Consider the following 24,779-nt stretch of genomic DNA (forward strand, 5'->3'; position numbering starts at 1 on the left):
GTAGAATGAAGACTGAAATGTAGATCAGTGTTGTGGACTCCACAGTTAAAAATATCCTCTGTCCCTCAGGTATATCTTTCCCTTGAACATATATGCCACTTTCCATATGCAAGTGATCCCAAGAGGAAAAAAGATCCCGTTGCATTTTCTTCATGCTCTGTCCCATCACAGCAGAGTTTGCCTCAATGCGAAGAGTCATGTAATTGGATTTGCGATAAGAAGCTCCTCTTCTGTGCCCCCTCCTCCCTCCCTCGGGCCAGTTCGGGATTTGACCTGTGTGCTCATCATTAACATGACAATAGCAGAGCTACTTGTAGAAACAGGATCAGAAAAGAACTAGGCAGGGATGAACTTCCCTATGACTTCCCTAAGATAAGGGTTGTGGGTCCTGGGGGATTGCAAGAGAAATGGACCGTAGCCTGCAAGCCCTATCCACTTTCTTTCTCTGAATAGAAATTCATCTTACCACTGTTGGAGAAAAAGTATTGGACTAGATGAGCCTTCTGTCTTATTGGAAGAGCTAGCGCTTTCCTCCACGTGTTGTTTCCATCTTTGGTACTGATGAGMCAGAGGTGATCTTAAAGTTCCTGCCCTAGTTTCCTGTCGCTTTGTGTAGTAAATCTCTGTGCTGCCTAAACTAACATTTTTAATTGTTGGACTTAAAAGCTGAGTCAGTGCTTTGCTGTGTCAGGACCAGAAAAACACTTGTTGCATTTTGTAACAAGAAAGCAAGGTTGAATGTTCACAGAACTTGCCTAATCCCAAAATCTCTTTGGAAAATGGGGCTGCGGCGGGATCTATGTTCAGTACTGCTTGCCCAGACTGAACTATGAGAATGTAGGGTTTCCGGGCCCATACCAGTTTTGAAGCAGTCATCTCGCTGTGTTTGAATGCAGTGTCCAAAACCCTTAGCTTTGCAAGGGACTATAAGATTTTCGTCCATGTATGAGAGAGATACTACCGGTGAGACTGGCAGGGGCTGCAGAGCAAGCGCTGATTGTCTTTCCTGCTCTTGGCCCGGCTGTCCCCTGCAGAAGGTAAGGGAAGGTCTGTCTTCACAAGAAGGAGTTGCAAGCAAAGGGTGTGAGTTAATGCCAAGCTCTGTGTGTTCCCATCCCACAGGAATGATTGTATGACATTATTCTGTATTTTAAAGCATGTTTTACATATTGACATTAGCAACATTTTGAATGTGTAATTGATTTTGTTTTACAACTGCTATTTTTATAACTGGTGTTCTGTCCCTCAGAGATGACGCTGATTGAGATGATTGCAGTTTGTTCTGTGTTACTAGATTATGCTTGACTTGGGCAATGTGCAGGTAGGTGCTATCTGATCGTGTCTTCTTGTAATCTGTGCTTGCGAAGGATATCCAATTATTTCATCTCTTTCAGGAGCCAGTATTGTCTGCTCGGATGTGCAGACTGAACCCAGTGCTTGTTGGATTTCTTGTTTTGGTTGATTTGCTTTTTTATAACCAGGTAAAAGTCAGAACCAAACTGGAATCCATTGGGTTCACTAATGTAAATGTGTATCACAGCTCTAAGTTGGTCTCAGGTTTCAGAAAGAGATGGGCTTCTAATTTTGGTGTTCAGCGTACAGCAGAGAGGCTGCAGTTGAATTTTTTTCTTTTTAGAGCAAAGGAACTACTTACAACTAAGGATGATGTCTTGATGCCACTGAAATTGCTACAGACTGTGGCAGTATCCCCTATATCTTCATAAGAGGTTGACCACTTGGACACACAGATTTTCATTTGAGTATGGCACTTGGTATAGTAGTGCTTTTTTGGAAATCTAGCTGTGCTAAGGGCATGATGAGCTGTTCTGAAAAAGGTGGCCCAAATGTTTGATGCTGTTGATCTCCCATCCCATGCATTTTTAAACAACTTGCCTGGTATAGTTTGCATTGCCTCTCTTGGACTGTGACATGATACCCTGTGCCTGCAGTTCAAAATCACACTGATGTCTTTTGCTGCCTTATCATATTGCAAGCTCAGAATATTTTATTCGCTGTTGGTGATCCTCCTTGCAGGTTACCGCTTCCCCAAGCATCTCATTCTCATTGCAGATCCCTGTCTGCAGTTATCGCCCCCTGAGCTACATTACTTTGCTTTTTCTATCCAGGCAGAATCTCATTTTGAGCTTTACTTTCCCTGTTTATGCGTGGATCTCTTTGTGTTTCTTAGCTCTCTCGCTGCTGCTCCAAATTTAGCATCATCTGCAGTTGTAATTAATATGCTGTTTGCCTTTGTTTCAGGTCATTAATAAGGATGTTGAATAAAAATCTTCTGCCTATTGATTCTGGCATGTTCCCATAAATAGCATCTGTGCACAGGCAGAGTGTACTTTGGAGCCTAGCAACCCGCTGGCTCCCTGTTTGCACAGTAGTTTAACCTCAAGTATATTTTCTCTTTTGCATCTTCTCYCTGTCCCTGTGCACCATGGTGGTGTGGTTCTCTCCTTTGTCCTTTTGCACAGGCTTACTGCTGTTTTCTATCTATCTTCCTCTTCTTCCTCTTTGTTTCCTCTCATATGCTTCTTCCTTTGCTCCAGTTCAAAAGTATTTTGTATCAGCTGTGCTCTATTGAGTGAGCTCCTGGTTGGAAATGCTCCTGTCGGTGCTTATGCTTGCGCAGAGCTCATTTCTGCAGGGCTCTGAGCAGGGAAATGTGGTGCCTGCCTAAGGGAATGATGTGATGGAGCCCTGGTTGCAGGGGAGGCACTTTACACCGGTTTATTCCATTGAAGTGTAGCTTCTGGGGAGGTGTATAAGACATTAAAAGAGGGAAGTAAAATTCCTGAGTTGAAGAGAATAATTCTGCCATGAGTTCTCAAAGGAGAAAGAATAGGAAGAAGCAAGAGAGAACCCACTTAAAACCTTTGCTCTAGTGGATTAATTTGTCCATCTTTGGAACAAATCCTGATTTACCATCCAGTCAAAGGCAGCTCTAGCTCAGTGTTTGAGTCCTGTGGCACAGAGCTCTTTGCACAGGCTCTGCAATTTCATGACTTGCGCACAGTGAGCTGCTGCTGGTCATAGTTGCCTTTGAAACCCAAACCAGTGAAGAACAGCACCCAAGTCTACCAGACCTGCAGCAAGCCCCAAACCTGCCTGCATCTTTTTGGGTCTTACATTTGGATGGTCAGTGCAGCCCTCCTGCTCGTGCCCAAAGGGGAAGTGCACTGGGAGGGCTGAGCTGATGAAGAGAGGAATTCCCAGCTAGCTCGTGGGCCTGTCTGCACAGAGGTGGGCACCCCTCCTGGCTGTAACTAGCACCTGGGCTGGCAGAGCTGACAGCTGTGGATATGTCCCTGAGCATTGCCAAGGGCAGGGCTGGAGGGAACAGACATCACATGCTGTAAAAGGAGGTCAAGAGGCCAGGATTTCTGGGGAACTATCCTGAAGCCAGTATGTTCAGATAAATGGGAGAAAAAATGGATTTGTTTGGAGCTAGAGCACCTGTTATCTTCACTTTAAACAGACAGTGACTCAAGGCCAAACCATAGCCGGTTTAGATCCTCCAAAGCTATGCAAGTCTGGGGCCTTCACCACACTTCAGGGCCAAGCCAGCCATTGCTCTGGGGAGTAACCAGACATGACACACCGTGTTGAGGTGTTTCCCCTGAGCCAGCCCCTCGTGTATGTCCGCATGAACCCTGCAGCATGCTAGGGGTGAGGGAAGATGCAGAGGTATGCTGGTGTGATGTGTGCCTAATAACAAGAGTATTAGTATTTAACAGAGCAGGTATGAATTCTCGTGGTTAACAGAGTAACCAAGAACTGATGCTGAGAAGGAAACTGCTTTTGGGGCCACRTGTGGCAGAAGAGGAGAAACCTGCTGCAGACGTAAGGCATGCTTTTATCCTTGCCGGCTGCAGAGCCCTGGAATAAGTGTCGGGATGCGTTCCCAGCACAGTAGCCCACTTCTGCTCCATGCCAGGGAGATGGCTCTGTGCCAGAGACTCAGTGAAGCAGAGGCTCCACAGTGCTCTCAAACCATGATTGAGGTAAAACTCCTTCAAGCTCAGCACAAGCAATCAGAAAATGGCTTGAAAGGATCCTTCTCCTCTCCCTTTGTCTTCAATATGAAACTGTGAGCATCTCTGTCTTACTTTTCACAACACCAAAAAAGAGACAGAGTGGAAAGATGACCATGCGTGTGGAAAGATGGCCATGCATTTCTGCTGGCTGCCCTAGCTGTGTGCCGTATGGCGTGTGAGAGGGAGCAGGAGATGGGAGAACAGGGCCATGGGGTGAAGAGCAGAGAAGCTGTACAGTCAAGTACCTTATTGGGAGCAGAGTGGGGAAGCGAAAGGAAAGGACTTAGATTTTCGCCTGGAGACACAGCATCCCTGGGGAGCCACCTGAGCGTGCAGCTCTGCCATCTCTGTGCTGGCTGGAACTGGGGAAGAGCTGACATCGCTGCCTCTCAGGAGGGCTGTTTGCTCGGGGACTACCCTGAGAGTTGGTCTCAGCTGTCTGTCTCTTTTGCCAGAGAGGGACAGGCTACCAAGAGGCCCTGGAGCAGGCATGGTCTGCGATGAGGTGTGCCTCGCGTTGCTCTCCATGCTCCTCAGGCGCCGCTTGTTTCCCTAGCAGGGCGTTCTGTGCAGTCGGTGTTGGGGCTGGCTCGGCCTCCCAGCGAGGACAGCCCAGTGGACATGCCTCTTGGCCTGGTAGCTGGGCATCTTTGAGGGGTCGGGATGCCGTCAGCTTGCTGTTGCCTCCTTTGTATCACGGCCGTTTGCTGACAGCCTCCTCCGTCATGCTCCAGCACATCCCTCTCCTGTGCTTTGCTTCTGCCAGCTCTGCAGCACCAGACTAGGGGAGGAAAAGCAGTATATTATGTCTCCTCAACAGGATTATCATCTGTGCTCTGAATTCAGAGTCTGCAGCGCTCGCGGTGGCCTGCGATCATGTGTGAAGCCAATATATAGGAGCAGAGAGATAGCACAGCTGGGTTCTTAGTTTGTAGGTTAAGCTTGAAATGCTGCAGTTTGAGTCTGTGTGTGTGATTTAGCTTCAAAAAATCAGCCCAATTGCAGAATTAGCTCACAAATCTAGAAAACTAATTTGGCATTTTTAGCTGTTTCCTCCTTATATATTAAGTTCTTAATTAAAAAAAAAAAAAAAAAAATTTTTTTTAAAGGAAGTGGTTTCAAATTTTTTTTTGGTTTTTTTTTTTTTTTTTTTTTTTTTTCCTTTTTCTGCAATACCTATGGATTTTTTTATTCATTACTACTTAGGAGGTGTCTTCGATTACAAATCTAAGAGGAGTTTTCCATATAAACGAAGCTTTTAACAGAGCTTTTCTCCACAGTGTAATCCTTTTATATGTTTCATGGAGGGGTTCACTTCAAAAAGGTTAGCCAGGTAGATAAGTAGTGGCTCTCTTCTCATATAGTTACTGTAGCTATCATTACTGTACATTAATAATGTAAAATCAAATGGTTTATAACCTGATTTCTGGTTTGAGTTCATAATTTATTCTGCAAAGGAAAGCTTGGGACCCATCTTTACACTGCAAATATTTGACTTCTTAGCTATTTATACATTGGGAATTGGTGTCCAAGTAACATTTTCAGGGACCCTAATTCCTCTAAGAATCGCAGAAATYTGATCTCACCGTGCAGTGCGTTTGATTGACAGGATTTGTTTCTGCTCTGGTCACCAGACTCCTGTGCATTTTTTTTTTTTTTCCTCCAGGGATGTTTCAGCCCTCAGAATTTATTTTAGGAAAATTCCTGCTGTTACGATTCCTCCCCTGCAAAGCCAAAAAATAGACGTGTTGTGTGGGTATGAGCCCCAGCCATTTTAGCTTTATCGCAGCCAGTAGTCGCTGGGGTGGTCTGAGGCTGGCAGTTCCCTGAGGGACTTGAAAAGGCAGGAGGAAGGGGCTCGGGTTCACTGCCCAGGAGAATCTGTGGAAAGTCCCATTCAGTCTATGCAGCATGTTTCTGGGAGGATCTGAGGACCTGAGGATTTTGCAGTCCGGCTCCTGTCTCCCTGTCTGCTTGCCAAGCCACGAGGGCAAGAGCCAGACTGCTCCCGACCACAGCCTTTTGAAGAGCGTGGTGTGCCAGGCGAACCCCCGGTGTAACAGGCTTCCCCCCTCCTTTTGCTGGGGCACACCACGAGTCCTTTGCTATCCCAAGTCAGCTCGCCTGCTTTTGGCTCATTGCTGAAGACCTTCTGCCTGAGAGCTGCCTTTTGCAGCAATGGGGCTCCTGCAGAACTGTTTTAGATAAATCCGTCTCTCATCTGCAGCCACGGACTTCCAATGAAGTGGTTGTGGTATGAACCGAGGGAAGGCTTCTCTGTGAGGGCCTAGGCTGGAAGGTGCTGTTCAAAGGTATGGACACAGGGTGGCACTTAAACACCCCAAGACAGCCCCAAGACTCCCAAAATACTGTTCAGAACTCTGTTGTTATGTGGGGTGTTTTGGAGCAGGGTCACTGAAAGRTATGGTTCTTGGGGGTCTCTCTTTAGCTGAGCTGTCTAAAGCGTGAAAGCTGGATCATCAAGTGGTATAAATCCATTGACTTCAGTGCAGCTATTTGTCTGGCCCATGTGTTATCAGTCAGTCTCACCCACGCCCTCCTCCCTTTCTCTTGCACTGTACAGAAAAAGAAATCAATAGTACAGTAATGTTGCTTATGTTCCTTTGTACCCACTTATCTTTAATTCTGGTTTTGTACTATTGATCATGATTCAGATGGGTGTCTGGGGAAGTGCTTGGTCAAAGAAATTGTCTTCTGCTTTGTAGCGGGAGAAGAACCCCTCTGTATGTGATAAGGGAAACCAAGCAAACTATTATTTGGGGCAATACCTCTGGCTTCATTAATGGTATGCTAGAAATAAGACTCAAGAGTGATGAGAGAGATGCTCATATGAAAGTGCTAAATCCCCTGAAACGAAAAGGATGGTGGAGGATTTCAGCCCTTATGATGAGCATGAGGTTAACCAGTCACTCCAGACATAAAGCCCACAGACAATATGTTCTTACGATGATTCAGGGCTATAACCTGAATATTTTTATGTTGGCTGGATAAAGTCAGTATTCTGAGTGTCACACATCTGTTGTCATAATTACAGTCATTTGGGCAATTTGGAAAGCCTTATTTAATGATGTTTCTGCCACACTCTTGCTTTATCAAACTGACACAGCTTAATATCATATGTAGAAAATGGCAGAACAGGTATTCCATAATTCTATAGGAGGAGTCTGAGGCCTTGCACTTAAAAGGTGTGTGCAAACAGCTACAAGAGTGCAGAGGAAACTGGAGTGAAAGTTAGTCATGGTGTCAGCCTGTTTACTGATCTGGTAGTTACAAAAATAGATCTGTAAATAACATGTGGAGAGGATGGCATGATTTTTATCATGTACCTCCCTTCAGGGAGCAGGCAGAAGTCTGAACTGAACAACAGACTTGAGCATGTTGCGCTTACCTGCAGACATTAGCCTTTTGTAGGAGCAGCTTGGACACTGCAGCCTGCTGAAGAAGGAAATTATCTCTTCAGTGATGGTAACAAAAGCTGGTTTTAGAGATGTTTCAGCTTTATTAGGACCATTCTGACTCCATTTGTCTGTTACATTTTATGAGAAAGGCTTTGGTTTGCTGCATGGGAAATGGAAGGAATTTTGGCTGTGTACATAATGTGAAATAGTTGGGGTAAATCTGTTCTCAATGGATTCACCCGTGAAGTGGATAAGRTCTCATTTACTTCTTTAGACTGGACAGGAAATAGGGTTACCGTCATTTTGCCAGATACCTTTCTGTTGTATTTTGTCTTCGACRCTGTAATTTCAAGCACTATGACTTTGGATTTAATAGAGGGACACAGTAGATACCCACGCACATATGCATATTTTCATTTTCACTTTGCAAAGGTAGGCRTTTTACATTAAACACTGCAAGAACCAATTATAGATTCCTTTCTGGCTATTGCATGTCCAGCAGGGTTCCCTGCTGGATGGACTGTTGTGCGGACGTAGACACAAGTAGAAAACTCCCTTTCACAGATAAGATTTTCCTTTTTTTATTCCAATAACTCTACTTAGGTATTGGAAATAGGCTGTTAAAACCAAAACATGCCCGTGTGTTTCAGGTGGCATAGGGCACTAGCTAAACAGTGCGTTTGTTGCCTTAGACCATGCAAGCTCATTTGAGGTTGTCCTTTGAAATTCCTGTTGTTTCAGTCCACTCTGGTTTTAATTTTACACTTGCAAAATGAGCATGTACTCTTCAGACACAGTATGTAAAATAAACACTTCCTATGGGAGGGAGTAAAGAACCTATATATCATGACAGCTGGATAGCTTAAATGTGAGTAGTTTAAGTGGTCCAATTTATTTGGGATTTATATAATTCTTTCCTCCTTGCTGTCCCCATTTTCCCTCCAGTCTGTCTCCAAAACAGAAGAGGCTCTAACACTCTGTTCTTCTAGCCTTTCCAATGGACTCCTCTTTTGTTTCGAGTCAAAATAACCCATGCTACACATTATCCATCACACATGAATTCAAAGAAACTAGAGACAGTAACAGCAAGAACATCAAAGAAAAAGCTATCAGTGAACAGATGCGTGGCTTGGCCAAGTGGACCCCAGAAGGACCTCTGTCTTGTTCTGACACCACACCGGCCCTTCCCTGTGCCTGCTCAAACATGGGGTCAACCAGCCAGCCATATGTGAGCGCATGTCCCTTCTGAAAGGAGAATTGGAGATGTACCGTTGCTGTGATCTTGCGCAGTGGAGGTGGTGGTATTATTTTAAGCAGCTGGGGGTGCACTGAAGCACGCACAAGCTCTGGCAAAGCATCCAGCCTGGAGCCAGAGTGCTGTGAGTAAGGAACAGACCCATTTCCTTGCTGTGTTGGCCATCTGAAAAAATACTCAAAACCAGTTTACTTGGACATTTTTTTAATTAAGGGAACAGGAAAGGACAAGAAGTTCCTGAAGCTGAGGGGGACTGTGAATGCTGAGCTTCCTGGTGCATTTTATTTACCAAGGTATAAGCTCCCAATGATAGGAGAAATTTTTATTGTAGAAACTATGACAGACTATTTTTCAGGGGCCTCCTCAGTTAGCTGAACAGATCAGACTTGAGCAAAGACCTGTCTGGAGGAGGCAATGTCCTGTTAGAAGAGTTGTTGCTTCTTTTCTGACCTGAATGATGAAGCTTCACTCCACTGTATTTGGCAAAGGTGTACAGCATAAATAAGTCACGGTGTGGTGCTTCAGTACTGCTGAACTCTCCTGAACACTGCACTGTCTAAGTGGGAAAGGGGGGGAGGTGGAATGAGGTGGCCACGGGGCCGCTGGGCAGAGCCAGGGCAGAGCTGGGCCAAGATCCTCATCTCCTGTCTGCCCAGCCTTGTCTTCCGAGTGTCCCTGCGGGCGTCAGCAGGCAGGGGCAAGAATCATCTTTACATCAAAGAAAGCAAAATAATGGCATTTGGCCCCTGGCACATCCTGTGTGTTGTCTTTTGTCTTTCAGCATATTTCTGTTTCCTGATGACAGCCCTGGGCGTGACAGCGGGTGCACATCGCTTATGGAGTCACCGTTCCTACAAAGCCAAGCTGCCTTTGCGGATCTTTCTGGCTGCAGCTAACTCCATGGCTTTCCAGGTGGGGTTGTGGTTGCCTGTCCTGATTTTTGGCCTCCAGGCAACTTTATCTCCTGTGAAGGGATCTCTTCAGCTTAGAGACATCAACAGGGAAAAATATCAGCATCAAGACATTTGCTGATTATAACCCTGTGCTGGCTCAGGGGCGTATACAGCCCCTCTCGCCACCCACATAGCAATACGCATTTGGCAGTCTAGGAGCAATAATTACTTAAGGGCAAAGTCAAACATGCACAGGTCAGGGGCTCAGCACCCCAGCAGCCTATCTCTGACCCAGGTCAGGCCCAACACTTCACAGGACAATGTAGAAACCTCTGTAAAAGCCAGCTGCGTGCAACTACATCTGTAAACAGGTTTCTTTATCCAGCCAAGCAGTTAGAGATTGTTTCATGTACCCAGAAATGAGAACAGGCATCTTTTTATGCAGTCTTGTTTTATCTCTATTTTATACGGTATTTTTCATCAGTAGAATCCAAACACATTCGYGAACAAGTGCAACTATCTGTATTTACTGATAGGGAATCTTAGACTTCAAAACTTGCCTGTAACACCCAGCTGGTGGTAGGAGTCAGACTAGAACCAGGGTCTTCTCAGTGTAAACATACTACTCCTTTGTTAAGAACAGATATATGTCTCTGTACTAACATAATAAATTATCTAGCTTGGCTGCCTTAACCTCTTATGGCTCTGAGTTCCACAGGTGAGTTGTGCTTTGTGAGTTGTGCTTTGAGTTTTCAGCTTTTTCCCTTCAATCTCTTGGGGTGACTAGTTATTCTTGTACCTTGAGAGAGGATGAAGTGAGTCCCTTTATCCACTTCTGTACTGTTCATTGTATTATCTTTGATTTACCTTCTTTTTAAAGCAGAGAGAGTTGACCTTATTAATCCCTGTTCACATTACAAAGAGCACAATGCATTTGTATGAATATGTTGAGGAGATGTTCAGTTTGACTATAACTCCCTGTTATTCTGACTCATATTTCAGCTGCTTTGTGCCACTCTGTTCCTTGCAAAGCTTGACAAAACCTTTGCTCAGCATGTTAAACAACTGTTTTGAGTTTTTAAGAACCCCCTGGTACCGGCCTCTTGTTTTACAGCAGATTTTATCTTTCATGGTCAATTCAAATGAATCTGTGTCAAGCTGGATTGCAGTAAGCCTGACTGTTGTGATTTCATTGCCTTCTGCTCCCCTGTTGCTATGCATCTCAGCTGTGTTGGCCTCATCATTGCTTTTTGCTGAGGCAAACACGGCATGAATCTGAGGCAGGGGAGTACTTCAAAGTGACTTCAAGCCACCTTTATGTCCTTCTCTTGTTGGAAGGAAAACCAAAGGCCAAATCACCCACTCCGTTTTAAGCAGTCTGAAGCCTGCTCCTAGTTACCGTGACATCCATTACCTGTGAAAGTCCATTTTGACCACCATGAACAACTGGTGAAGGAGTGTTCCTGTCCATTTCCCCAGCACTGGCATGGGGAGGAAGAGGTAGCGTTGGAGATTGTTTCAGCGTCCCTGGATGTTGGCTTCCTCGATATTCAGCCTTCTTGGGAGCACTGGAAACTTGGCTGAGCGGTTTTAACTTTATGTTGCATGGGACTGTGACGTGCTGTACTTCCTCTGAGATCCCATCAGATGCAACTGTTATCCCAATGCATTTTTATGCTTGGAGCATACTGAACTGATTCTTATCCCTTCATCTAGCATTACTTAAGCTCTTGTAAGTTTGAAAGACTTTGTGCTTTTTGCTGTCACATGTTTGTCTCAGAAATGGGTACCTGGTTTATGTTTACTTGATTTCCTGGTGTTTAAAAGTTCACCATTTCAGTCAAGACATCGGGGTGTCTCTCCCCCATATCTGCCACGTAACATTGTTCCATACACTTGCTCCTTGCCATCTCTACAAAACAAGCTGTGATGTTCAGCTGAACACATGCAGTCACTAACAGCTGTGCTGTGAGCATTTTGCRCTGAGCTAGAGTGGTTCTTGGAAATGTCCTGTCAGCACACCGAGTTGATTACACTGCCCAATTTGTTGTCGGGTGTTGGTCTGCAGGTTTATTAAGGGACCCGCTAATAAAACCTCTTGTCCGTATCACTGTCACAGTGTGATTCTGCCACTTTCTGCTTTGGAATGGATTGCACTCTTGCGTTTACCTGAAATTTGATCAAGAGGTACATGTTCCTGAAAAACCGTTGCTATTAAAACACTTGGAGCACATTTACACGTGCTATGCTCCAGTTGCCTGTATATTTATTGCCAACAGCTCTGGCCTCTGGCCTTCACTTCCTCTTAGCCTTTGTGTTCTTAATTAGATGCAATTCTGTTGTTTCACAGCTTCCTAGCACTTCCATCTGAGGAATCTTTTTTTTTTTTGCCAGCCCTGCAGGTATTTGCTGTGGTATGAAAAGCCAAGCTAATTTCTCACACTGTTATTGCTTTGACCTGGTTATCTGCTGTGCCACAAATAATTTTATCAAGTACTCTTGTAGCGTAATGATCAATAGTCTTATTTGAAAGATCATTTCTGTTTAAGAAAGAGGACCTTTCTGAGGTGTACTCCTTGCTTAATCTTGTTGTGTTTTTAAATGACTTAATCTTAGCATATTCCGGCCTTCTGGATACTCCCAGAGAAGAATAAATCTGCCACTTGAAGCAGAGTGGAGGCTTTCATTCCTTTTGATTTCTCTGCAGGAGAAAATAAAATGGAAGCARGGTAAAAATCTCCCCTTGTTCTTACTGAAGAGTTGGGTGACTTCTTTGGGTTTACTTTACTCCAAGTTTACTTGTTCTCTTCTGCAATGGGATAGTTGAGGTGTGACGTACGTGAACGCTGATAAGGGACGACTGAGCTTTACTTCCTCGCCTCAGTAACTTACACAGGTTGATGTTAAAGAAAAATGTTCCCCTCTTCCCCAGTCCAATCCATTCCCACAGTTACTGCAACCTCATCAGCCAACCTCAGTTGGCCACAGCATGACACCAGTTCAGAGCCGAGTACCCCTGAGTACAACTCTGAGTTAAGGATCTTTAGGGGCTTCTGTTCTTCACTTCTCTCTCATGGGCTCTCGCAGAGAGCATCTTTACGATGCTGAAATTGAACACCAATACCTTTGTCCAGATTCTCTAGTTGCCATTAGCAGCTGTTTCTGGAGTCCCCCTCACCAGCGCTGGCTGCCTCAGTGCTCCCCAGTAGTGGCAACTGAGAGAAAGCAGTGATTTCTGCTATGCTTTCAGCATATGGCTCTTGTCTCACAGAATGTGGATGAACATAGTGTCGTTAGCTTGGGCTTACTATATCCTGCAGTATATTCTCTGTCTTGATTGTTGCTGCACGGTGGGCACTTCACAGGCACCACAAACTGTCTGTTTGCTCAGTTCTGCTGGGAGGAAAGTTGCTGTGGTGTGGGTACTACTGCTGTTCCTAAAAACCAACCCAAACCCTTGCTTCTTTGACTGTTACTGCTTGGCTACTTCCCTGGCGTGCGAAGATGGAAAAAGGAGAGAAAGCCACTCTCAGCTAAGCATTGTTTGACTAATGCTCATACTGTTGTTGTWGATCTGGGCATAAACTAACATTTTCATGTTTCGGTGCTAATGTTGGGCAACTGAATTCATAGATGAGTGCCCGAATATGTGRCCTAATTTTTGAAAGCATTGCATACACGAGTCCCTATGGTAATAGCTCATCATCACTGAAAAAAACAAATGGTTTTGTCTGAAAGCCAATGCATCCTGCAGAGAAAACTTTGAGACTGAAATCCTTCCAGTTGAGTAAATTTTGAGTGCCTCACTCTAAGGATCCAGGTCTGAAATTGTGGTCCATCCCTTCCTCCCTGCAATCTACCTAGTCCCGTTTACAGCCCTAGGGCATTTCAGTGACCCATATCTGCTGACAGCTTTAGCAGAGACAGGGCTGAACTTAGTTTGTATCTGATCCGGATCCAATGCTGAGTTGGTGTTCTGGGACTGAGACTGTTATTCCAGCCTGTCAGTGAATGCAATACTTAGTTTCCTGTGAAGTAGGCACATCTCCTGTGATAGCTCAATCTCATGCTCTTGTACTTACACACATCTCTGCAGACAGAGCAGTCATTTAAATGAGAGTGCTGGTTTAAATGTGAAAGACTTGTCCCTCCAAAAGGTTGAGCACCTTCAGGCTCCTGTTCAGTTTAGCTCAGCATGTCACAAGCTCTGTCCCATTTTCAGCACTGTATTTGTCCCTGGAGGGGGTCAGTGGTGACCAACTGTAACCAGCTTGGAAAACCAATGCCAGAACTGAGTACCTCTGCATAGTAGTGCCCCAAAGACAGATAAGCCAAACCCCTGTGGCCAGGTCGTAAAATAAGAAGGTAGACATGGATGTACCAGGTTCACCTTTTGATGGTGAACATCCAGGAAAGGACAYAGGACTAGCGCAGGCTGATGATATTTCCCAAGAAGCTGTTGGCCCAAGGCCTTTTCCAGCCCCAGGTTGTGTCCAGTCTGTGTCACTGGTTCCCAGAGCATGTGTGGGMACTGATGGGAGCACCATGATTTGGTGGTCTCCCTGCAAAGCCAGGGTCCCTCAAAATGCCTTTAGCTGATAACTTTTACTGAAAAGCATCAGTGCAGAGCTTGGTTGCTGTTTACATGCAGGGCGGGAGCAGGAGACAGTCCTGCCAAAGCAGCGCCCAGCCTCTCTCCTCTCACCCCACTATGCTCTCTGTGCAGAACGATATCTATGAGTGGAGCCGAGACCACCGTGTGCACCACAAGTACTCGGAGACGGATGCAGACCCGCACAATGCCCGCCGTGGCTTCTTCTTCTCCCACATCGGCTGGCTGTTCGTGCGCAAGCACCGGGACGTCATAGAGAAGGGGAGGAAACTGGATTTCACTGACCTGCTGGACGACCCTGTCGTCAGGTTCCAAAGAAAGTAAGTGGGAGCGCTTGGCTGTCGTGATGCCGCTTGGAGGGATCACTTCACTGCCTGGTTGTGATTCCTTCTTTATTGTCGTCTTTCCCTTTTTTCCCCCAAGATATCCCTGCAGCTTTGCAGGCAGTAGGACTGCCATCCCCCTTCCCTTCATTATAGCCATGTTGCTGAAGCTTGCAGACTATCTTTGCAGGCTCTGGTGCATAAGCAGAGTTGCACTATCCTTGTCCTTGTGCTTTTCCAAAAAGCCAGGGCTGTCTGTCAAAACAGCCACAGCAGAAGCTGCTGGGATCTTGGTGTTCTCATGTGATCAGTGGAGTAAAGGCTGTAATCGCTAGCTGTCTTAATGCAAAACTGCACATTTCAGTCTGCAAACTCATCTTTGGCACCTGTGGGCCAGCTCAGACCAAGTGCTTCCTCTTCCAGGACTGTCATTCTTTGCACAATTAATCATCTCCCGTGAGAATTAACACAGACCAAGTTCAGCTTGTTACACACATTGTGAGAGGCGGGAATTGAGCAGCGTGCTTTGTCCTCTATATGAGTAAATGCATTATAGGAACAAATGCAGGACTGTGGCAGCAAGTATTTGCTCCAGTGACTACAAACCACATAACTGCATTTCTGAGCATTTTATGGGCAAAGGGGGCAGTGAATTGAGTCCTGAAATACTTGTCTTTTTTTGCATTGGAGAAAGCTGCATGCTATCAGAATTACCCCTGCATCAGAGGAGCTGCAGGAGGGAGGAATTCACTACCATCAGCCTGTTTTATCACTTACACTGGCTTCTTCGTCAGCAGTGGGTGTTTGCAAAGCTTCCCTTGCAGTTTGCTACAGTAACTCTTGGCTGTTTTGTTACCTATACCAAGACAACAGTATCCTACAAGAAGCAGGCTTTTCTGCCTTGATCATGCTGCAAACATTATGTAGTGATTAAGTACATTTGGTGCAGGTAAGTTATGTTTTAGTAAATGTCCTTGCTCTGGATATCAACATTTCCTGTGATATCTCAATCTCGTGCTCTTGTACACATCTCTGCAGACAGAGCAGTCATTTAAATGAGTGCTGGTTTAAATGTGAAAGACTTGTCCCTCCAAAAGGTTAAGCACCTTCAGGCTCCTGTTCAATTTAGCTCAGCATGTCACAAGCTCTGTCCCATTTTCAGCACTGTATTTGTCCCTGGAGGGGGTCAGTGGTGACCAACTGTAACCAGCTTAGAAAACTGATGCCAGAACTGAGTACCTCTGCATGGTAGTGCCCCAAAGAGAGATATCCCAAACCCCTGTGGCCAGGGCTTCTAGAGTTTGCCTTTCCTCCTGTTGGAAGAAAAATTCCGCTTCCATCGTTTTCATAAGGATGAAGTGCATTTTTTTTTGACAGTATGGAAGAACTAGCAGGTTCGATCAGTTAAAATCATAATAAACCCTTCCTCTTTGTCAGGTTTTGTTTTAAGGCCAGATTGTTAGCTTTACTGAATTCAGGGGTGCTGATAACTTGTGGATAAGGTACTGCTCAATCAACAGTTTAAACCCACAACACTTCAGCTGAAATCACTGTCCTGCTTCAGGTGTGACTGACAGCAGAATATAACCCTCTGGGAATAACAGTGTGACGATCCTGAAGAACAACATTTGATGTAAAAGAGAGGCTCGCAGGTTGGAGCATTTTCATTAGAGGACTGATTTGGTGAAACTGGCACTGTTTCATGGAAATGTATCAGTTTCCCCCAAATCCAGGCAAGGAGATTTGTCAGTTCCAGTTTGTTTCAGTCAGAGGGAGACAGACCCTGAMGTGACAAAATATCTGTAGTCATGTACCCGTTTGAATGTGAAATCTCATGTCCTAATCAAAGACTTCAGTCTGAGCTTCTTGCATCTCACAGAAGGGCTTGAATCAGTGCCTGATTAGCTGTTTTGATAATTTTTCTCTTCTGTCTCAGTGCTGAGTGGGAAAAGTTTTAAACTCTGAAAGAGTTTTCTAGAATGGAAAAATTCTTTCCCAGACAGCTTAATTTCTAATCTTGAACTGGTGAGGTTTGCAAACCTTATCCAGGGCCTGGTTCAGAAGTCAGTGGGAAGTTTTGCGTTATTTTTGGTGGAGTGAAGAATGGGGATTTTTTCCTTAGAAGAGCTTTGCTTCAGGTGAGTGAAGAAAGAGCCCTATGAGAGTTGTGGAGATGCCTGCTTTTCACCATGGTCTATGTAGCTGTGCAGATCTTCATCTGGAGCCCAGCGTGTGAGGCTGTCCTCAAACAAAACAAATCAAACTGAGAGCTTGCAAAGCACAGGATTAACTTATTTCATACACAAGATTGTCAAAGCTGGGTGGCATGTTTTAGGTGAGAGTTATGTTCATGGAAACTTTTTTTCTTCCAAAAATGCTGCCAATACTAACATTTTTCAAAATCCTGTGGCTGTTAAGTGGAACTTGAATGGATTTTTTTGTTGTTGTTGTCAAACCAAATCAACAGTTTTTGCTATCTGAAAAACTTTTGGCAAATAAAAAGTTTTAGTAACCATTCAATTAAAACCAAACCTTGCTCTTTCTCATCCCTTCCAGAAAATCCTCAACAATAGCAGGGGTCTATTTTAAACCTGTCGGATGGGAACAAGGGAACAAACTTTTAGCTTGTACTTTTTTTTTTTTTTTCCTTCACCCCATTGACAATCCTGTGGCCTGCTGCTCCAGTTGCGTGTGGCCACTTTCTCTTTCTCTTGTGATGATGCCCTGGGATGACTGTAGGATGTAGGTAAATCTGGGMTCCAAGGACGTGGAAGGGCTCGGCAGGGAGGACAGGGCCATGTTGCCTCTCAAGCTGGGGAMGCGCTGTAGCTGGTTTGTCAGACGCAGCCCCCACTTACTGACTCTTCCCGTTGTCTTGCTGCTCTCTGCTTCTGAGCACGCTTAGCCCATTCTCCATTAATAGTCATTTATTTCCTGTTGCTCTCTTGGCTTTTCCTTCCCCCTTCTTGCAGAACTGCTCCTCTTCTCCACTTCCCTTTGAATCATTCCCTTTGAATCATTCCCCTTGGCTTGTTGGCTCCTTTTCTGCTCATTTCTCCCACTATGGTCTTTCCTCTTCACCTCTGTGCTCCCTGCATCCTACACTCTCTCTTCCCTGCCTCGTCTGAGCATATGGCTTTACTTTTGCTATAAAGCTCTCCTGTTGGTCTGTCTGGTCAGACTATTCAGCTTCCTCCCTCCACTGCTCTGTGTTGGGTTTTTTTTTGTTGTTTTTTTTTTCCCAGTATATGATCATATGCATTTTCCAGGCTCGGCTGAACCCTTCAGAGCCAGGTGTCTCATTCTGGGGCTTTGCTTTCTCCCAAAACATGAGAAGCAAACTAGACCTGCTGTCTCAGAGCTGAGGAGCAGTTTGAGGCTAGGAGAGATATTTTGTTGCTCCCCCTGTTGAGTGCTTGCTCTGAATGCRTCTCAGATTCCTACCTCCCCTGTGCATAGCCAGAACAACCATTTGAAAACTTAAACTTCTTGCATAAAAAGGGTGATTTTCATTTGAAAGGAGAGGAAGATGTGTGTGCCCATTCTGCTTTACAGGAGGGTACCCATGAGTGGAARAAATCAGAATGGCCTTCTCATTTAGTGGGTAAATTGAGTAAAATCATCATTTTTGTACTCTGTACAAGCCCTTGCAAAGAGATGGGGTCTGGTCTGAGAGAAGAGTTTGGCAGAGGTCAAACAGGCCATGCAGGCAGGGACACAGTCTACACTAAARATGGTAGCTGTTAAAGTCAGGGTGGAGCAGTTGCTGTGATCTAACATGGCCTCTTCCATTGCTCAGTAAGATCTGCCTTTAGCTCTTTCTGCTGTATACACACACGTGCACATACACGTGCACACAAGCATACTACAGATGCTCAAAAGCTAAAAGGTTATATATAGTTTGTGCCTTGTTACGCTGAAGTTGGTCAAAGAGGAGACTGTACGTCATGGAGTTTGCTTCTTACTGTGAATGCCAGGTGATGAGCGTATGTAAGCGGCAGGGCACGTGCCAGCCTGTGTGCTGCAAGAGCAAAAGTAATCCTGGCCCGCCAGGCCAAGACAGAGCTCTCTCCTCAGCCTTAGCCGGACGCCCATGGCCTCTTGGCAGCTGCTTTGGCTCTGCCGCAACTACTGGAGGCCGCTGTTGGAGGCTGACACAGCAGCGAGGGTAGAAAGGGGCTGTTCCTGCCCTGTGCTCCAGGTTCCCSCCGATCTGAGCTCAGGGGAAATCTTTGCTGCCTCTTAGCACTGCGCTGTGTTTCTGGCCCAGCCCAGCTCAGCTGATGTCGCTGAAGTGCCACCCCAGGCCCAAGGCTTTTCTCAGTCCCAGTGACGGGCCCCAGCTGCAGGGTTTACAGCCAGCTCTGAACCCCCCCAGAATTAAAAGTGCTGAACTCAGGGGCTTGACTCTGGGGACTGGGTCTCCAGTGTTCAGCCCCAGTGTTAGTTGCTGCTTTGGGGTTTCAGGCTGTCTCTGCATTTTGAATTGCTCTTGGAAAAAATTGTCATATGGGTTGTGAGTATTCAAAACCTTCCCTGTTGTGGTGATCCTTCTCTTCCTGTGACAAGTGTTATCTGGTTTGTCCTTCTGGACACTTAGGTTGGAGTTGGCACAGTTTTCACTCTGGCAGAGCCAGAAAATGTCTCCATTGTGTGGATATTCTCTTTCTTCCCAGCAGAGCCTTTCACTTACTCATCCCAGTCACGTTGGGCAGCGGACCATGAAAACAAACACRTGTTCCAGTGTAGACTATTGAGAGCCCTGACAACGATACAAAGAGAGAGAACTAAAACACAACCCTGGAGYCCTCTATAACAACTGCTTTTGGTGGAAGAGCTGACTTTTCTGATGCTGAGCAAGCAGCACGTTGGCTGGGCTGCTGACAAGTAGTTCAGCTTCATGTTTTTCTTTGGTGAGGGCTGTGGCAGCTGTTAACTGCTGAGTTATCTGCCTTCCAAGGTTGGGACAATGTAGGAGGACTGCCTTTTAAAAATGGAAGAACTGCTTGTTAGCTTCCTAATGGCAGATTGTTTCCAGCAAGTGTTTCTAGGGATTGTTTGGAGACATCCATGGTGTTAATGATGCTGAAATCTGTGTTGAAAGGTAAAAATTGGGATCACTTGCAACTTTTTTTTCCCGTAATATTGCTCTTGAGACATTGACCTAGTTTATCTCTTAAAACAAAATAAAGCGAAAAACAAAAAGTGATTTGAGCTCCAAAAAAATCAATATAGCTAATATCTACTGGGATATAGTTGGTATTTCAGTTTGACATGTAAAAAATGGGTTTTTAGATTGAGCCTTTTCCTCCGTTCTTGGAGCGGTTCATTTATTCATTGCAATTCTTTTCCTAGCATGTTTCCTTAGCATCCAGTAGTAGTAGCTGTCCCTCRCCTGGCACTTCTCTTCCACATATCTCCTGGTGCTTTTCAGAGGAGGTGAACACTCACTTCCCTAGTTCTGAGAGGATGAACGTGACAGCCACAGTCCTTCCTAGCTCTCAGTAGCTGACGATGGTACTAAGCCCTAGGCAAGTCTTGGCATGTGTATCCTCGTTCATGCAGATCGGTAGATGTGGAGGTCCTGGGTTCAGACTGTTTCAGCCCAGCTGGAATTGTCACAACGGATGAATGCTCCGAAGACAAAGGTGCCTCACTTGGAGCATTCCCATTTAAACCCTGAAACATGGAGCCCCTCTGCAGCGCCTTGGCTGCGGTGATGTCCTTCCACTTCACAGCAGTGAGGACAGTGCAAAGAGAGATTATGAGGCTGGCCCAGGTTATGCCAGGGGTTTCTGACAAACCAGTGTCTCCAGCGATCCAAGCCAGTAGCCCTCGCAGCTGTTGTTCCCAGCACAGTAATGGTGTCCTTTTGTTTCCCTATAGGTACTATAAGAGCTCAGTAGTGCTGATGTGCTTTGTGATCCCTACCTTCGTGCCGTGGTACCTCTGGGGCGAGAGTCTGTGGAATGCCTACTTCCTCGCCTCCATCCTCCGGTACACCATCTCCCTCAACGTCACCTGGCTGGTCAACAGCGCAGCTCACATGTATGGCAACCGCCCTTACGACAAGTACATCAGCCCCAGGCAGAACACCTTCGTCACTCTGGGAGCCATTGGTGAGTGCTGAAAGACGCAGCGCTGAAGCTGTAGCTCCAGTTAGAGGTTTGCAGGCTTAGAGCAATAACCCCCATCCAGTCCTGTTCCACCCTGGCCAGCGTTTTTGGAAGTCTGTACCTGGCCACCACTTTCAGCCAGAGCTTGGAGGTGGCTGGAGCCTGTGTGTCCTAGAGGATGGCTCCTTTGTTCTGCTACAGCACCCACGTTGAAGGCACTGAAATAATGCTATTTATTGCCCTAATGTGCCTACTGGGGACTCCGAGTCAYGGGAAGAGAGGCGCATCAGCCCTGAGCTTTGGTGTGCAATAATTGGGACCTGGTGATCAAGGAGCCCCCTGGTCTGAGTAGCCCAGGCAAATGCTTGCTCTGCATTGCCCTCGCAGGGGAGTATGAGCAAGAGCAAACTGAGTTCTCCGCCAGCTGGAATAGCTCTCACGAGCCCGCAGAGCCATGCCCAGATGCGGCTTCCCAGGCCCTCTTCCCAAGCACTGGGGATAACAGGCATCTGCCTGGGCTCCAGCCTTTCCGAGGTGGGGGGAACTAAGCCTAACGGCTCAACTTGAACTGCAAAGAGAATCTGCGTTCATGGCAGCGATCCACTGTTTTCAAAAGTCGGTTTGGGACAGCAAAATAGAAAGAAGCGACTCTGCTTCTTACTCAGTTATAAGTTTTCCCTCTTGAAGCACGTCTAGTTTTCTTCTCTGAGTGTTGGGGTGGGAAACATCCCCCTTTATTCTGGGAAACAAAGTCCGAAGCGTTGTGTTATGTCAGATGTGGATCTTCCCCAGGGGTCGGGTCTCTCATAGACAGATGTGGCTGGAGCATGACCTGGCCTGGATTGAGGACTTGGGAAACAGGCACTGGGATGTCCCACCCAAGTGTATCTCTAAAYGCATAAACCTGCTGGCCATGCAGCCTTCAAAAACTCTCTCTTTTTCCAGGTGAGGGTTTCCACAACTATCACCACACCTTCCCGTTCGACTACTCAGCCAGTGAGCTGGGCCTGAAGTTCAACCCAACCACCTGGTTCATTGACTTCATGTTTTGGTTGGGGTTAGTTACTGACCGAAAACAGGCTCCAAAGGAGATGATCCAGGCTCGCAAAGAAAGGACTGGAGATGGCAGTGCTTGAAAAAGTAAYGCTTCTCTGTATGTCAGTGCCGTTGTATATGTGTTTGTGTGAGGGGTGCGCGCACCCATGTGCGTGCACTGGATTTATTTTCTTCTGGTTAAAGTTAGTTTTTTCAGATCAGTTGGGCCAAATTAATTCCTGAGGTGACTCCCTCAAGAAAAGATTCAGCCCCAGCTTTTTTTTTTTTTTCCTATTAGTTGTCTTATGTCCAAACTTCAGACTAGTAAGTGTAAAAATGTTATATATTATTTAATATTAGAGTTAAACATGAGAGAGATTTGGTTTTAGTCACTGTAGTTCTTGTCCAAATACATTGTAATTTGCTTGTTCATGGTAAACTTGGCAGGTCTGAGGAACTAACTATCCTTTCAAAGTGCAGTTCAGGGGAGAATTTGTTTCTACTATTAATCAAACRTGCTTTTGAGACATGTTTCTTGGAGGGGACAAGTCAGGGCCCAGTGTGCTGTTTAAACTACAAACTAATGGAAAGGAATGCTAACAGCGCCAAAAAAAACAGGATGTGTAAGGGGAAAAATCAGCCTACAATTAGTTAGACATTTGTTTGAAAATCTGCTTTCTTCTTTATGTTAGCCCTGTTAGCCAGACCAATGCGCTACTGTCTTTGCTAAATATGAAAACCATTTACTGCTGAGCAGGCTTTTGTGTTGAAAATTAGTCTCTATACAGGCCAAAATACCAACTGATGCTAATGTTGAGATGATTCCTTTGTTGTCGCATATACATTGTAATTTGTAAAAGTATAGAGCTCAACAGTGTCTTAAGCCAAATAAAGCTTTGATTTCAATGTTTGGAGACCTAAGTTGTCTTCTGATCAGTCATGGCCATCGATGCATGCATATTTTAGCTCCTTTTGCACAAGAGGCCTCTTAATTTCTTTTTCTGCCTTTGACTATCGGGTCTTTGAAAACTGACCTTTACCTAAGTCAGAGTCTCTACTAATATTTCAGCTGCATGCAACATCCATTGGTTTCTGAGCAAAATATAAAGCCAATTTCGTAGCTCCTGTATTTAACAGTTGCCGTGTTCGGAGAAAAAAAAAAAAAAAAAAAAAAAGCATGTGGAATTAATGGGACATATAGCCTTTTGTGTTAGATGTTAGCCAGTGCAGGAGAGAGGCTTTGTACTGTCAGCACTGGAGCACTTTTGAAGATAGAGGGCATGATTTTCATTTATATATAAGGTCGTTGCTCTGCCCTTCCTGAGAGGGAATGCCCATTTTCCGGCTTCCTTAGCCCCACGCCCTGGGCAAGGCAGTGACCTCAGGATAACTGAGAGTCAGGCCAGATATTTTCAGGAAAGATGTAGAACTAAAAAAAATTAAAAATTCTTTTTTTCATTTCTTGTTTTCTAAATGATGCCATATAATATAAAAGAGTTGTCTTTATTCTGTATTTCATCCGGCGGGTGTTTTAACAGTGTTACTTTGCCATTAATGATGTGTAAACTCTTGAGTGATTTACAATAAACAGTTATGAATTAGACCGGCCGCTGAGTTTCATTTTGAAACTTCTCCAAAGATGCATGGCTTTTATGCGTTATACGTCAGTACTACAACAGTGTTAGACTTTGCGTTTTTTAGCATTCGTTTAGCATAGCCAGTTTCCGAAATATCGACCTTCCTCAGCATTTGTGCATTCTTCCTTAGTGGAAGAGGAGTGTTGCCAAACCTGCAAGTACTAAGAGATTTGATTACTTCTGGCTTAGTGGCCAAGCTGAAAAAGAAGAGGGAAGAGAAATTTCAAGCTGATATAAGCTTGAAAGGAGACCATGGCGAGGTCTTGCATGTGAAAATTGCACTTTAATAATTGAATATTAGTCAAATGTGACTGCAGAGCATTACTTTGAATAGAAAGATTAAATACTTTGTTTAGATTTTTCTGCAAGTTCTTCTCTCTTTTGCTGCTTTCTCAAACACAGCTGAAATCTGCCCGAAGGCCTGGGTGTGCCGGAAGTGTGCGTCTCAATGTGCAAACATTCGGAGTCGAGGCCTTTTGACAGACAGAGGAATTATACACACACGTGGTAGGAGATGTCTCCCTCCACCACATACGGTGCCTATGGGGTGCTGAGGGCTGAACCGGTCTCCCGAGAGCCGTAACCAGTCAGTTAGAAACACTGGTGTGTTGGAGCATTTCTTCCTTCCTCCTGTGGTTGACAGGCCCATTGAAGAGTAGCAAAATTAGTGGGAACCTAACAAAAAAATGATGTGGGTGATGGGTCTGGACTTGACGTTTGAGTGGAGCAGTGAAGTTTGGAAAGCGCACAAACACTTAATTTAACAGGCTATTTATTCATTTTGTTCATGCAGTTTCCTGTCTGGAGAACTGAAGTGAATGCAGTTTACAGGAAGCTTACATGCAGCTCTTCCAGTTAATCTTTATCATCATTTTAGATCCCCTTTTATTTATTTATTTATTTTTGTTTTGGTACTGCTTTTACTTGGACTTCCCTAAGCTGATTCCTGTCAAGCACATGGTGTAAGAAGAATAACTGGTCCTACAGAGAGATCCATGCTGTTCTGAACCTCTCTGACTAGGTGAATATTTTTTCCCTACAGGTGAAAGAGCAGCAGCAACACAGGATTTAGGAATCCGAGAGTTTGAAACCATTTGCAAATGACCCATATTTTTGAGAAACTGAAAGTAAGCAAAGAAACATTCAAAAAAAAAAAAGAAAAAAGAAAAGCTGTTCCATCAAAATGTCTTGTCTTTGAGTTTGCACTTCATGAGTTCCTGTCCCTCTACCTTAAGATCTCCAGGTAAAACTAGTGTGGTAGAGTTGATCAAAAAATGCCAGTTATCTTTTGCAGGAAAATTACATTTCCATTTCAAAAAAATACCTTGAGTTATGGTAAAACAAAACCAAAAAAAAAGCATGGAGGTTTTGGGTTTGGGGTTTTTTCTTTTTTTTTCTTTCTTTTTTTGGAAAGCACTTTGGACATGCTCTTTCCTCTTCCTCTAG

General features: G+C 45.0%; 1 protein-coding gene across 1 annotated transcript; it reads left to right on the plus strand.

The window, feature by feature from the left end:
* The first annotated feature begins 941 nt into the window (after positions 1–941).
* On the plus strand, positions 942–21,839 carry SCD5 (stearoyl-CoA desaturase 5). Its single transcript, XM_026068488.1, has 5 exons — positions 942–963; positions 9,499–9,629; positions 14,337–14,542; positions 20,432–20,664; positions 21,607–21,839. The coding sequence occupies exons 1-5, from the start codon at positions 942–944 to the stop codon at positions 21,795–21,797; spliced, it is 783 nt and encodes a 260-aa protein (XP_025924273.1). The 3' UTR covers positions 21,798–21,839.
* Positions 21,840–24,779: the final 2,940 nt, after the last annotated feature.

This window comes from Apteryx rowi, unplaced genomic scaffold (genome assembly GCF_003343035.1).
Source record: "Apteryx rowi isolate R43461 unplaced genomic scaffold, aptRow1 scaffold_270, whole genome shotgun sequence".
Lineage (NCBI taxonomy): Eukaryota > Metazoa > Chordata > Aves > Apterygiformes > Apterygidae > Apteryx > Apteryx rowi.